The sequence below is a fragment of the Equus asinus genome, chromosome 6 (assembly GCF_041296235.1).
Source record: "Equus asinus isolate D_3611 breed Donkey chromosome 6, EquAss-T2T_v2, whole genome shotgun sequence".
NCBI classification, from domain to species: Eukaryota; Metazoa; Chordata; class Mammalia; order Perissodactyla; family Equidae; genus Equus; species Equus asinus.
In genome coordinates, this window is record NC_091795.1 from 28,838,718 (window position 1) to 28,854,153 (window position 15,436).

The following is a 15,436-nucleotide window of genomic DNA, read 5'->3' on the forward strand; positions in this document are numbered from 1 at the left end:
CCTTACTCCTTCACAAAGAATATTAGGTCAAGTGTGTCTTGTTTTCCGTACCTCACTGCTGTGCAGAAATAAGAGAAGGTGTATGAATCCTCCATGATCATTTTAACTCTAATGAGTTCCCACCAATTTTTTTCATATTATTGTTGTGGAATGCTTTTTTTTTAATTCCGCAAATTCATTATTATTATCATCGTTTATTCAATCAACTTTTTTTAGGTTAACTACGTGTTTACTAAATTATCTGTCATGATTTCTTCCCATATCTAAGGCCTTCCTTCTGAGATCATTATTATTTCTAAAGCACATTCTTTAGAATTTTGTTTAGTGTTGATTTGTCAGTTTGTGGGTTTTTTGGGATGTCATTAGTTATTTTTCCCCTTGAAGATGTCTTTATTTTGCCCTCATTTGGGGATGATATTAGCAGGGTATACAATTATAAGTTAATAGTTTTTCTTTCTCAGCACTCTGAAGATGTTCTTTCACTTTCTTTCATCTTCCATTGTGGCTACTGAGAAGGGTCCTGTCAGTCTCACTACTGTCCACTTGTATGTAACCTATCTTTTTTCTCTGGTTACTTTTAAGATCTTCTCTGTGTCTTTGATATTTTGCACTGCCACTATAACGTGTAGCTGTTTTTGTTTATCCCACCTGTGATTTATGTACTTCTTGAACCTTAAGAGTAGTATCTTTAATAAATTGGGAAAATTCTCAGCTATTATCCTTTCAAAATTTTTCTCTCCCATTTTCTCATTTCAGTCTTTCTGGAACTTCAGTAATGAATGTCCACATTCTAACATTGTGTCTCATCTTCTTTCTTCTATACTCATATCTTTTCTTACCAAGGCATTTTAGATAATTCAGATCTATCTTCCTATTCACTTATTCTTTCTTTAGTTCTGTTAAATCTTCTGCTTAATTTATTTACTGAGGGCTATTCAGTGACTAAGTTTATTTCCATTATTATATTTTTCATGTCTAAAAATTCTTTCCTTTTCATTTGTTATGGTCTCCTGTTCTTTTCAAGTCCTTCTTTTATTTCTGTGAACATTTTAAGTGTAACTTATTTTCATTATGCATTTGAGAATTCTAATATCTGAAATGCTTTGGAGTATAATTATGATTCCTTTTAAATTTACTCTTGACAATAGATGTTTCCTTGTGCAGTTGGTAATTTTTGTTTATCTTCATCTGTAGGAATACTACAGTGCCTAGATTTGGGTTATAGTCCTTCAAAATAAGCATACAACACTTCTGCCAAGTACTAATGATGTTATCAACCTAGGAACAGTTTAAATTAACATCTAGGATTGGGAATCCCAACACTATGAAAATAGTAAATTTAAACCTGCGTGAAGACAGCCTTATAATTATGGTTTCTTAAAGAAGCTTTCTACATTTATTTTTTCACCAGAGCTGCAGCCTGATTGGCCCCTTTCTTCTTTCTTCTTGGCCCCTTTACTAGCAGATAGATTGTTTTTCCTGTCCTTTCACTGACAGCGAGGTCTTCGAGGCTCCTAGTTTCATGGGTTCTCAATTTTCCTTCACCATTTTGCCCAGCCAAAAGCCTTGCCTCCTGTTCCTCAGCCCAAACATTAGAACCAAGCATACTATGATTCCACTTATGTGAAGTTCAAGAAGAGGCAAAACTAATCTACGGAGACAGAAGTCAGAATAATTGTTATCATTGGAGGGTATTGACTGGAAACAAGCATGATGGAGCCTTTGGAAATGTTTTAAATATTGATCTACATAGCAGTCTTACAGGTACATACATATAAAAATTGATCAGATCATACACTTAAAATCTGTGCATTTTACTGTCTGTAAGCTATATCATATTTTTTAAAAAGCAAGGTTCTAGGCTTCTGTTATTGGCAGATATTACTGATCTTCCTTACTTTTTTTGAGAGAGCCACCATGCACATAAAGAAGTTCCAGTTGTATTTTATCAAGACTCCTTGTGTATCTGTAGTGTGTTTTTCAGAATATCCAGTCCACCATGTTGTTGAATGTGTGAGTCACATGCTACTCTTCCCATTCTGATACTGTTTTTGGAGACTTTAGTAAGGTATCACGTAACTATTCCAGCTGGATTTATTTTTTTTTTAAGTTCAGACTTCGTCTCTGCTGTGCTGTGGGGAAGTAAGGAAGGCATGTGAATCTCCCCTGACAGGAGCTTTAGTGGTGGGATTGGTATTCTAGAGGGCCCGTATGGGGTGGCGGCAGTGATTACTGTGATTTCTCAGGGAAGGTAAATCTTGCAAGCTAGACACAGGCCTCAGATACCTGCTTACCCCTCCCAAGTGGAAACTATCCCTACTTTGGGGTCACTCGTGGCGGACAGAAGTTTATTTTGAAAAGATTCAGCTAACCAGTCTCCCTCCAGCCTCTATTACCTTCTTTCTTCTCTAAAGTGGAGGACCATGTCTATAAATGAGGGCTTTGATGTGTTAAATTGTTTCCCTTCAAAAGATATGTTGAAGTTCTAACTTCCAGTACCTCAAAATGTGACCTTATTTGGAAATAAGGTCATTGCAGATGTAATTAGTTAAGATGAGGGCATCCTGGATTTAGAGTGGGCCCTTAATCCAATATGACTGGTGCGCTTATAAGAAGAGGAGGAGAGACACAGAGGGGAGACCATTGCTATGGACTGAATTGTGTCCTCCCAAAATTCATATGTTGAAGCCCTAACCCCCAATGTGATGGTATTTGGAGATGGAGCCTTTGGGAGGTAATTACGTTCAGATAAGGTCATGAGGGTGGGGACCTCATGATGGGATTAGTGCCCTTAGAAGAGGAAGAGACACCAGAGATCGCTCTCTCTACCATATGAGGACACAGTGAGAGGACCAAGCCAAGAAAAAAGCTCTCACAAGAACCTGACCATGCTGGCACTTATCTTGGACTTCGAGCCTCAAGAACTGTGAGAAAAGAAGTTTCTGTCATTTAAGCCACTCAGTCTATGGTATATTGTCATGGCAGCCCAAGCTGTCTAATACAAATACCATGTGATGACAGGCAGAGATCGGAGCGATAAGGCTGCAAGTCAAGGAATGCCAATGATTGATGGCCATCACCATAACCCAGAAAAAGGCAAGGGACGATTCTACCCAGAGTCTCAGAGGGAAAAGGGCCCTGCTGACACTTTGATTTGGATTTCCAATCTCCAGAACTGTGAGAGAATAAGTTTCTGCTGTTTTAAGCTACCTGGTTTGTCATACTTTGTTACAGTAGCCCTAGGAAACTAATACAAGTGTCATTGTGAAGTTGGTGGAGGAAGGTTGGAAATGGGCAGGAGATGACTCAAGGTCTTCCTCTGCCTTATCTCCAGTCGTAAGCCGTGGTTAGAAGCTCCTCAGACCTGAAGGTTAGTCAGAAATTAAGATAAATCCACTCCAAAATTATTATATCAGGCATGGGAGGGAACTCAATTTTCCAAAGGTCAGTTTATATCTAACATCTTCAGAGTCCATCTGTTGTATAAGACAAGGTGTATCTTGGTTTTATTAGGCCAAAATTCTTGCCAGGAAATGAGTTGTGATTTTCTTGCCCAAAGCATTTCATTTAACAGTGTACCTGGTGAATGGGGACAAGCTGTGAACCAGGAAGCTCCCTAAGATTGGAAATCTTACTGAAATGAGCAAGGATGAACTGGGGAATGTAGGAAAAAGGGTCCTCTCTATTTTTCATTTCAAATTCAGAGAAATATTTAAGGCATCAGCATTTCAGTACCTTTCAAGTCAAGGATATGCATCTATTTCTAATATTTTTCAGGGATCAAGAGGAGAATGCACATAAAGCCTTTGAAAATGTGTGTGGATAAACATATGGCAAGGGAGTGTGATCCTGTTAAACACTTGCTGTGTTTGGCAGGAGCAAAGAGCTAGAATGCCTGCTCACTTAGTTCTTCCCACCCCCTCAGATGTGAGTCTTAGCAGGTGGGAGGATGTGGTGCATGCTTCCTGAGGTCCATGTAGGAAAAACAAACTACAGTCGCAGCCACAGTTTTGTCCCATGCCAAAGCAATATCAGGACACGAATGGAGAGTATATGTTGCTCTGAGGGTGGAGCCTGTAAAATGTGCGGAAGATGCACAGTGCCCTTCCAGTCACTGAGGAGCAACTGCACTGATGTGTTTATAGGGTTGTGTCAGTAGCTATGCGCTCTGTATTTCATAGCATTTCAGTGAGATGCCACGTGCCAAATCAAACCTTCCTCCACACGCTGTTTGGCCTCTCTGCCCTGGATGCCAACTTTAGAACAAGTGCAGCTTTAGGAACTGAAATGACTGTGGCCTAAAACTGCCACCTGGAAATTGGGAAGGCTCTTTGGCACATGCTGTTTCTTTTCGTTGTATATTCTTCATCTCTCTGCTATCTCATCCTTCAGGTCTCAGCTTATATATCTCCTGCTTAGAGAAGCTTTGCTGATCACCAAGTTCTTCTTCTTATTTATTTTATTTTTTTTTATTTTGAGGAATATTAGCCCTGAGCTAACATTTGCTGTCAATCTCCCTCTTTTTGCCGAGGAAGACTGGCCCTGAGCTAACATCCATGCCCATCTTCCTCTACTTTACAAGTGGGACGCCTGCCACAGCATGGCTTGCCAAGCAGTGCCATGTCCACACCCAGGATCCAAACCGGCAAACCCCGGGCGGCCGAGAAGTGGAACGCGCGAACTTAACTGCTGCGCCACCGGGCCAGCCCCACCAGGTTCTTCTTATAGTCAGAATTTTGCAGGTTTGTAATAATTCACTCAATTTTATTTATCATCATTGTTTAATACCTGTCCTTCTCACCAAATTGTATGAGGTTCTTTTTTGTTCTAGAGAATGCCTGGCACATAGTAGGCATTTGATAAACATTGCTGACTAATTGGAAGTCCAGTGTCATCCTACCTGAAAAATTGCTGCCTTTTGGTTGATTCTCAAAAAAAAGAAGAGGCATATGGTGAAGGAGACAAAGAAATTGTCACAGATCTCTCATTTTCAAAGAGCTCCTTCACATTATAAAAGAGAAGGAAGCAAAGAAGAGAGACAATTCAAAGGAAAATGGGCAAAGGATACGAAAAGGCAATTCACAGAAGAAATTCAAATAGCCAACAAATATAGAAAAAGATGCTCCTCTAGACTAGTAATCATAGAAATGAAAATTAAAAAGAATATTTTATACCCTTTGATTGGCAACAATGTAAAAGATTGGTAAAATTCATTGTTAGAAAGGATTTAGGGAATAGGGTGCTCTTATATACTGTTGGTAGTTCAGAACTGTGCAACCTGTATGAAGGGCACTGGTAGTATTTTTAACATGGAAACTATATCTACATTTTTTGTTTAATAGGGAACAATTGGAAACCACTTAACTTCATACAATAGGGAAATGGTTAAACAAATCTTAGTACATTCCTGCTACAGAATCCTTCAGCTATAGATATTAACATCCATGAAAATCTATGTAAATTTTTTTAAAAAGGAGATTGCAGAACAATATGTATAATATGATCCCAATTAAATAAAAATATATAAAAGTATATTCTCCACCTATTAAATAGTTGGTGTGAATATTATAATTATAAATAGTTCGTGTGAATTCTTTAAGACCTTTTCCCCTGAGGAAGTGAGAATGGGGGTTTTGCTTTTTACAATGAACACGTACTGCTATTTTTCAAAAGAACTTTACTGAAGTGCAGTTGACATAAACTGCACATATTTAAAGTGTCCAATTTGTTTTGACATTGTATGTATCTGTGAAACTATCACCACAACCAAGATAATATCACCCCCAACAGCTTTGTGTCTCTGCAATCCTTCCTTCCTGCCTCTTTCAAAAGCAATGCCTGTTCCCTAGCTACCACTGATCTACTTTCTATCACTACAGATTAGTTTGCGTTTTCTAGAATGTTATATAAATGAAATCATACAGTATGTACTGTTTTTCTCTGACTTCTTTCAGCATAATTATTTTGAATTCATTTATTTTGTTGGATGTGTCAATAGTTTGTTCTTTTTTATTGCTGAGTATTATTCCATTGTATGGATCTATCACAATTGGTTGATCCATTCACCTGTTGATGGACATTTGGATTATTTCCAGTGCTTGGCTATCACAAATAAAGATGCTATAAACATTCATGTATGAGTCTTTGTAAGGACATATGCTTTTTCTTCCCTTGGGTAAATAGCTAGCAGTGGAATGTCAAAAGATAGGTGTCTGTTTAGAATTTTAAGAAATTGCCAAGTTTTCAAAGTGGTTGTACCATTTTACATTCCCACCAGAGATGGGAGCATGGGGTTGAGGCACTAAATAAGTGGTCTCTTCATCATCATGAGGTGAGGTAGTGACAGCAACCATCAGCTCAATGTGTAGATTAAATCAGAGATTGCCCGGCTAAAATGCATCCAGTCCTTTTTAGTCAGATTCCTTTCAGAATCTGATTAAGGTCATAGTCCATGTGGAGTGTAGGACCACACACACACACGCACATGCACAAACGCCAGGTAGGAATCATTCACATGGGAAACGGCGATGGCCTGAACAAAAGCTGTGACACTTGGGATGGAAAGGGGAGGGCTGGAGTTCAAACATATTAAAAAGCTACAATTCTTGGGACTTGGTAAGAGGGAGAGAGAAGACGCTGCCCACGTTTTAGCGACTCGGTGATGGTACTGACAAGAAAGGGGAGGAGTAGGTCTGACGGGAGAAAAAAGAGGTCATTTCTGACTTGCTGCACATGAGATGCCTGCGGGACACAAGGGCAAAGCCGTTTGGAAAGTGGTTGTAAATGTACCTTGTCTGGGTAGAGATCCAGACTTCCAACAACATATAGGTTGGGTGAAGTATCAGGAGCAGCTGTAATCACCAAGTGTGGTCTATAAATTCCGACCTTCGGAAGGAAATACTTCTACACCTCACAAGAAAACACCTGATCTGTTGCCTCGGTCTACACAACCGCTCCCAGAAGGTGCGCAACTGAGGTAAAATTTTGGACAAAACTCCGCCCGCCCCGAGTCTGCGCAGGCGTTCGGCGCATGCGCACTAGCCTCCCCGCAGCCGCACCCTCCTCTGGGCGTCGGGACTCCCTTCGTCTTACCGGCCCCGCCCAGGCGGCTGCCCGTGACCTGCCTGGGCGCAGGGAACGGCAAGCCAGAAGGGGCAATACGAGTTCAGTTCGCCATGGGGCTGTTTGGAAAAACGCAGGAGAAGCCGCCCAAAGAGCTGGTAAGGGCCACGGCGGCGGCACACGAGCGGGTGGATCTGCGAGGGGCGTAGTGGAGTTGCTAACCGACTGGATACTCCTTCCCCTCCACCTGGCCAGCTACCGCTCGGCCCCCATTTCCGGGGCCTCCCACTTGACGAGGGGCCGGAGGAAGAGTCTCTAAGGAGACCGCTGTGGCGGAAGAGCCCCGGCCCCTCAGCAGTCCACCGGGGAGCCGAGGGCCGGAGGAACGGTCCCTCAACCTCGGCAGGGGCGCGGAGGCAGCGGCGGAGTCCCGGCCCTGAAGCCCCCTCCCCTGCGCGCGTTGGTACGTCCCGCCCAGCGCGGCTCCGGGGCGCAGGCCCCGCCCCTCAGCCCGCCCGCGGACGGCCCGCGCCGTGCCCCTACCCCTGACCCTACCCGGAGCGCGGCCACCCGGGACTCCGCACGGCCGCGGGCAGGTCCGGGCACCTGCCGCTTCCCCGCGTCTCCCGCTGTGTTGAGACGGAGGCCCGGTTGCCTCTTTGCCCTGCCATACCACGTGGTGTGGGCCCCAGACACGTCAGTTGATAAGCAGGGACCTGACTCGGAAGAATGGTCCCGACGATAACTCTGGACCTGGCTTCGAGTTCTGGGTCTGCCTTTTAACTCACATGTCGGGGTAGTGTGTAGCGGTTAAGGGTGCCCTGCAGAGTCAGTCTGGCTGAGTTTGAGTCCTGGTTCCCCACATGGCCTTTGTGATCTAGGGAAAGTTCATCTCTGCCTTGGTCTTGTCTGTCAAGTAGGAATGATAATAGTATCAATTCAGAGTCACTGACGATGAAAGGATGTAAAGTTTTAGCTAGTAGTGCTGTTTAGGGTTAATTCTTTATATGTCGTACAACCTTGCTCCCCAAGTGAAGAAAAGCAGCATCAGTATCGCCTGGGAGCTTGTTAGAACTCGGGCCCTACCCATGACCTTTTGAATTAGCGTTTGAGTTCTGACAAGATCCGCAATGGTAAGTGTGCTCCTTAAAGTTTGGGAGGTATTGCATTATACAACACTGAGTACAAGTTTATCCGTAATGGAAAAACCTCTAAAATCCTTCATTTAGTAAATGATCTTACCTATTCAGCTCTGGCAGGCATATTTTTATAACCACTATTAGGCATCATGAAGTTGCTGGCGCATAATGTGTGTTAATGTTGTTTATATTTGTTAACCATAGGTCCTAGAGCAGTAGGTAGTCAATAAATACTCCTTCAGGCAACTTACTCAATTTTATTCCCTGGTAAAATAGAAATTGTGGAGCTTAAATGAGGTAAGAGTGTGTGACATTTATTTGCAAACTAGAGCATTTCTTTGTGAACTAGAGCGTTACACAGATGTGACATGTATGTATTCTAAGATGCTTATTACTGTAGGAGTGTATTTTTGGTGTCGTAGAAAGATTATTACCTTCCGTGTTTGGCTTTAGCCTTGCCAGTCATAAAAAAAGATTCTGGGAATACAGTCTCATCGCTATTTAAACTGATCTCTGGTATATGTATTACTTTTATAACACTTAGACTATTTTTAAATGATAAATATAATTGCTAAAAACATGATGTTGGTGGACTCTTCCAGTTCAGTGACCTACCTGGGAAAGTAAATTAACACCAGGAGATCACAGGGTTGATGCATGAGATTGGATTTTAAAATATGCCTGCCAGAGAGATGCTATAAAGTTGAAACAACCATGTAGCAAGCGAGATAAGCATTTCAAAGACAAGTTTGGATTGGGTACTACATATGTAGGGATAGGAGTTCAGAGATTGGAGTGATCACCCCCAGTGTGGTCAGAAATGATTTTGCCCTCCACAGTCATGTTTTCCACACACCTCCTGCCTTGAATTGGTTGTTGGTAATTTAGCAGGAGTTTTAGTATTAGATTATTTAGCTGGTGCTGGAGATACGCTGCCTAAGATTTTCTTCAAGTTCTCCTTCACGGTTCTCTGAGCTGCCCTTTCGGTTCTGTTTATATCAAGTTCTAATTTGTCAGAGGAGTGTCTCTCTTTGCTTTAGGTTCAGCTTCTACCAGGCTCTCTTTATACCTCGTGATTTATGACCAAGGAAAGTGTTTTGTCGCCTGCCACAGTTATTTAGCATTGAGTTTGTAATTCTAGAAAGTGCCAATAAAGCAGGGATGAGAAATACTTTTTTCTCTGTAGAGCTCCTGACACCCAGATAAAGTATTGAGAGCCATATATGAATTAGAAGACAAGTAATAGACATCAGGCATTTTAGTTTTAGTTAGTTTGGCATTTCTTTTAAGAGGGAGAAGGAGAAAAATTAAATATTCAACTGTATAAAAGAAGTTAAGTAAAGGAAATTAAAAAAAGCAAGATAATGTTGGCAGAGAAGAGTTAAAGAAAGGAGAGAATTGGCTAGATGCTATACTTTCAACTGGGCATCTCTTGAGTTAGGATAAATTTATAGTAGGCCTTCCACTGGGGACTGGAGATGAGGCCATGTGGGTCCTGGGCTCAGCACAGGATAAGCAGGGGCCAGGTGCAGCAGTGCCACACCATCATGGTTATCATTTAGGCCATGGTGACAAGTCAAGCAAGTTAGATAGATTATGGGTGGTATTTCCCAGAGCTCTGGTGTGTTATTCAACACAGAGTGCTAAATAAATGTTGAGTTAGGAATGAACATCAGAATAAGATTTAAGTAAGGTTTAAAGTCGAGTAATCCTAAGGTGAGCAGTGTTTCAAGGGATGCTCCAGGGAAACATTATATATATTAGGAATCTTACAGAGTAAAGTCTTTGCCCCGAGGCACCTCAGACACTTTGAGGGAGACATCTTAGTGGTGAAACTTGTTTCATCTTGAAGTATCCTAGTTAGGACTAGATTGGGCCTGCTGAGTATGAGGGAGCCTTGTACTCCATTTAGAAACCTGTGACTGTCTTGGGATAGCAATCAAGAGAACATGAGCTTCTACTGCAAAGAGATCTTTCTCCTGGATTTGAGGTTCTGCTGGAAAATTGTGCTGTCCTTACACAGGGACTTCACTGATTTAACCTTTGAGGAGCCACTTTCCATGGCATCAGTTCTTAAATCATATGACTAACATAGCCTTAGACTGGGTCATGATTCATGGTTTGGGGATACTATCAGATAAGGGAAGAAAATGAGAAAGGAAGTTGGAGAAAAAGAGAAGGCTCCATTCGCTTAGCTCATACAGCAGACGTTTATTGAGAGATTTTGGTGTGCATTGGGTTGGACAGCAGGTTTACAAAAATAAGACGTTAGATGACAGCTTCAAAGAATACCAGGCTTACTGGGGTGAGACTGACATGTAAACAAATACTTAGATTTTAGGGTAAATAAGAGCAGTGATATCAGTGTGTACAAGATCTGTGATGTTACAGTGGAGGGAGTGATTAATTGTTCAGAGTGGGGAAGAAGACCTGATGGGGAGAGTATCTGGGTCTTGTCACAAGAAGCATTAGCCAGGTGGATGGGTTCGTATAGGATTAATAAAGGCAAGGCATTCCAAGAAAAGTCGACTGCATACGCAAGGTGTGGAATTGTGGAACATAGGTTGGAGGAACCAGGAAAAAGTTCAGAGTGGTTGGAGGATGAAATATTATTATGTCTGAGTGTGTTGTAGGAGGAGTGACGGCAGTGGTAAGATGAAAAATTGCAGAGGTAGGTAGAGGGCAGATTGGCGAAGACCTGTGTGTTATGCCTGCTAAGCATGGGGAATGTTCAGAATAGTGGTTGGGAACAAGAATTGGAGGGGAGACTCTTAGGTCTGGAGGCCAGTTAGTGGCCCTGGTGAGAGATGATGTGAGTCTTAACTAAGAGTAAAAACAGGGATAGAGAGGATAGGATGAGTTTTAGAAATATTGAGGACGTATAGTCAGGATTTGCTGATCTCCTGGAAGTGGGATGAGAGTGCGAAGATGATTCTTAGGTTTCTGTTTAACCTCACCCCCAGTCAAACCAGTCATTCCCACTGAGTGTCAGTACTGTGAACTGAAATTAAGAAGATTCAGGAAAAGAGCAGATTTAATGGGATGGTGATGGTGGAGGGCAAGGAGCCACAGAGCTCAGTGTTAGAATTCAGGAGTTCAAGGAAGACTCTAGAGAGAGGGTTATCCTGGGAAAATACTTTTCTTTTCTTCTTTGTCTCCTCTGCAAAATTGTGTCTTGAGAGCAAGGATCATATTTGTCATATTTTTCTTTATCATCCACTAGGCCAGCATAGTGTTGAACTCCTTAATAAGAGTAAGGTGGCTGTCAGATATTTACTTGATGAGCAGAAGCAGAGATGGTGAGAGGAAATGCTTACACATTTGAAGTATCGCCTAATTGACCGTCTTATGTATATCCATCTGACAGTGATCAGAATCGGCAAATTTTTATCTAAGTTCACTTATATTTGTTGTTTTTGGCTAACTTCTAGTTTTATGTATGTTTTAAATCTTGAAGGATACATAAAATCCTGGTTTTCAGAGATTACCTTCAGGGAGAGGAGCTAGGTAGCTGAGGGTCAAAAGTGGGAGGGGAGCTTACTTTTCACTATATACCTGTTTTAGTCTCCTTGGGCTGCTATAACAAAATACTATAGATTGGTTGGCTTATACACAACAGAAATTTATTTCTCACAATTCTAGAGGCTGGGAAGTCCAAGATCAAGGCAGATTCGGTGTCTAGTGGGGACCCAATTCCTAATTCATAGACAGCCATCTTTTCACTGCATCCTCACATGGCAGAAGGGGAGAATCAAGCTTTCTGAGGTCTCTTTTTTTTTTTTTCCCTCTCTGAGGGAGATTTGCCCGGAGCTAACATCCGTTCCAGGATTCCTCTGTTTTTTAGTATGTGGGCCACTAGCACAGCGTGGCTGATAACAAAGTAGTGTGGGTCCACACCTGGGAACCAAACCTGGGCCACCAAAGTGGAGCCCACTGAACATAACCACTAGGCCACCGGGGCCGGCCCTGAAGTCTCTTTTATAAGGGTACTAAACCCATTCGTGAGGGCTCTGCCCTCATGACCTAGTCACTTCTCAAAGGTCCCACTTCCAAATACCATCACACTGGGGTTTGGGTTTGAACATAGGAACTTGAGGGGGGCACAAACATTCTGTCTATAGCAGTGTGATTTGTATATTCTAGCCTGAGACCTGAACCAGCCGTTTCTCTAAGGAACACTGATTTCTTTTAGTGGGAATGGTATTTAGAAAACAAAATTTAGGTGCTCATGGTACTGATTGCTACTGGAGTATTCTTGCTTCTAGGCCTTTTAATGGGACAGAACTAAGAAATACATGCTTTAAAAAATCATGAGGGTGATCAGAGACTAGGTTGTTTTGAACCACCCCTCCTGCTGAAAATAACTGGAAGAGCTAGATAAAAAGTATAACTGTTTGTAATCACTGAATGCTACCAAGGAAGTGAAGAATTGCAGAATCAAGATCCCAGAGAAGAGGGAAGTTCAATTACATGAGCCCAGTGGTTTGGGATTACCTTCCCTCCAAAGAGATCCTCTCATTCCTATGCAGTGGTTTTGAAACTCAGAAATTGAGTAGAGATTTTGACAGACCTGTGGTTAGGGGGTTCAATTATTGGAATCTCAAGGATAAGAGACTTGGGTAGATCCCCGGGGCTTTTGGTTCAGATTCTGAAAGGATACACTTTAGCAGTAACAGTGAGCTGGAAATAAACGGGCCTTCACAAAGACTGAAGTCCAGTTTCAAATCATCTCTATCCCCAGTTGGATTCGTTAAGCTTAATTATGTTTTTCAGAAGCAAATATAAGTCATCTCTGGAAGAAGATATCATTGAGAGACAAATTATCCTGCATATTTTCATATACATTGTTCAGAATTCAATAAAAAAGGAAAAGAAGACATTGATTCATAGGAAATCTTTATATATTCTGGATACAAGTCTTTATATATTCTGGATACAAGTCTTTATATATTCTGGGTATGAAGTATTTATGAAGGCTTTTTGTTACCATTTATATAGTTTCAAATATCTTCTCCCAATTTGTGCCCTTTCTCCTTCCTTTAAATGGTGTCTTATGATAAATAAAAATTCTCAATTTCCATATAAATAAATATCGCTTTTCCTTTCTGCTTATTGATTTTTGTGTCTTGTTTAAGAAATCCTTTCCTAATCTGAGATCATAAAGGTAACTTTTTAAGGGAACACAGTCTTGCATTCTGTATTTGTCTTCAGTCCACCTGGAATTACTTTCACTGAAGGCTGGGAAAGAGATTCAGTTATTTTGTTTTTCATTTGGCTTACCATTTGTCTCCACACTGTTTATGGAAAATGCTCTCTTATTTTAGTTTCTTGTGCCTAGTTTGCTTGGCATCTAGTAGATAGCCTATAAATGAATCTGAATGAAGTATATACTTGATAGTATGAAACTCTCTGTAGATTCCTTATGGTTTTTACAGCATATTGTCTAATTTACAAATTGACTTTTCTTTGTACTGCACTCTTTATGTTCGTTTTCACTTATCACTTATAAACACTTCTTATTTATTACTAAAATCCTATTGGTACTAAATAAATGTTTGTTGAATTTCCTTTTTATCTGTTTTCAATTTCTGGTTGTTTGTTGTGGTGATCTTTACAGTTTTGAGACTTGTTTCATACATTTTCTTGAACTCTTTGTCTTGGACTGTATGGTCCCCTAACAGAATGTTAGAATCACCTGGAGAGATTTTAAGTACTACATACCGTTTGGGCTCTACTCCAGCCCAATTAAATTGGTATTTTTTAAGCTGCACAATTTTTTTCTTTTTGGAACATTTTATGAAACTTTTCCTCTGTCATTTAGAAACGTGTATAGAAAGTTTCTGTAGATTTTTATTTACGTGTTAATCATGGCTGAAATTTTATGCCCTGTTTCACACCACATATTCCATGTAGTTAAATTCAACAGTTAGTTATTAAGCATCCGCTCTGTGCCAGACATTGTGCAAGGACTTAGTGGATAAGAAAATGTCTTTGACTTTCTGGAACGTACAATCTATAAGTAACTATGTGGTTTATAAAAGAGAGGAGGTACAGGGTTCTGTGTAATTGTACTGCAGGGGGGTTTAACTATCCGAGGGGTCAAGGAAGGCCTCACTGGAGTAACATTTAACCTGAGACTTGAATAAATTTAGCAAAAATATTCTTTAACTGTGTTCCTGACTATTGCTAACATTTGGCCATGCTGTTGTGGTGGCTCATATACAAAAAAAAAAAAGAGGAAGATTGGCAACAGCTGTTAGCTCAGGGTGAATCTTCCTCATCAAACAACAACAAAAAAAACCCAACTAGTTTACTTCAATTAATTGTGGGAAAAAATATGTTTGTTATATAGTCAGTTGAGTATATTTGTCTGGGTCTAATTCTAGGCGCTCTCTTCTATTCCATTGATCTATGTGTCTATTCTTTGGCCAATACTTTTTCTTGAAGACTGTAGCTTTATATTAAGTCTTGAAATTGGGTAGTGGGGAATCTTCCAGCATTGTTTTTCTTCACTGTTATGTGGGCTATTCTAGGGCATTTTCCTTGCCATATAAACCTTAGAATCAGTTTGTTGATAACTACAATATAGATTCTGGTGATTTTGATTGGAATTGCATTGAATCTACAGATCAAGTTGGGAAGAACTGATATCTTAATGTTCCATCTTCCAATCCATGAATATGGAATATCTCTCCATTTATTTATATCTTCTTTGATTTCTTTGGTCAACATTTTGTAGTTTTCCACATGTAGATCTTATACATAATTAGATTTATATCTGGGTGTTTTATTTTTTTGTTGGGTGCTATTGTAAGTTTTTTCTTTTAAATTTCAGATTCCAGTTGTTTATTACTGGTATGTTGGAAAGCAGTTAACTTTTGTATATTAACATTCTATCCTACGACCTTGCTGTACTTGCTTCTTAGTTCCAGGGGATTTTTTCATTTGTTTTTTGGGATTTTTTTTTTTTTTTTTTTTTTTTTACGTAGAAAATCATGTCACTTGCAAAAAAGACAGTTTAATTGCTTTCTTCCCAATCTGTATATTTCCTTTTCTTGTCTTATTGTACTGGATATGGCTTTGTTACAATGTTGAATAGGAATAGAGATGATATCCTTGCCTTATTCCAAATCTTAGGGGGATAGCTTCTAATTTCTTACTATTAATTATGATGTTAGCTGTAGTTTTGGCTATTTTTTGGCTTTTTTTTTTGTTTTTTTGAGGAAGATTAGCCC

General features: G+C 40.4%; 1 protein-coding gene across 4 annotated transcripts in view; it reads left to right on the plus strand.

Annotated features, from left to right (window-relative positions):
* Window positions 1-7,013: 7,013 nt before the first annotated feature.
* The window catches only part of CHMP3 (charged multivesicular body protein 3), a 67,763-nt gene continuing 59,340 nt past the window's right edge, over window positions 7,014-15,436 (plus strand). Inside the window, exon 1 of one of the 4 annotated variants that reach the window (XM_014852795.3) lies at window positions 7,014-7,220. In XM_014852795.3, coding sequence (XP_014708281.1) covers window positions 7,176-7,220 — 45 coding nt within the window. In that variant the 5' untranslated portion in view covers window positions 7,014-7,175. Of the gene's footprint in view, window positions 7,526-7,551; window positions 8,196-15,436 lie in introns of those variants that run through there. The other 3 variants (XM_044772794.2, XM_070511802.1, XM_070511801.1) reach the window with 3 other exon arrangements.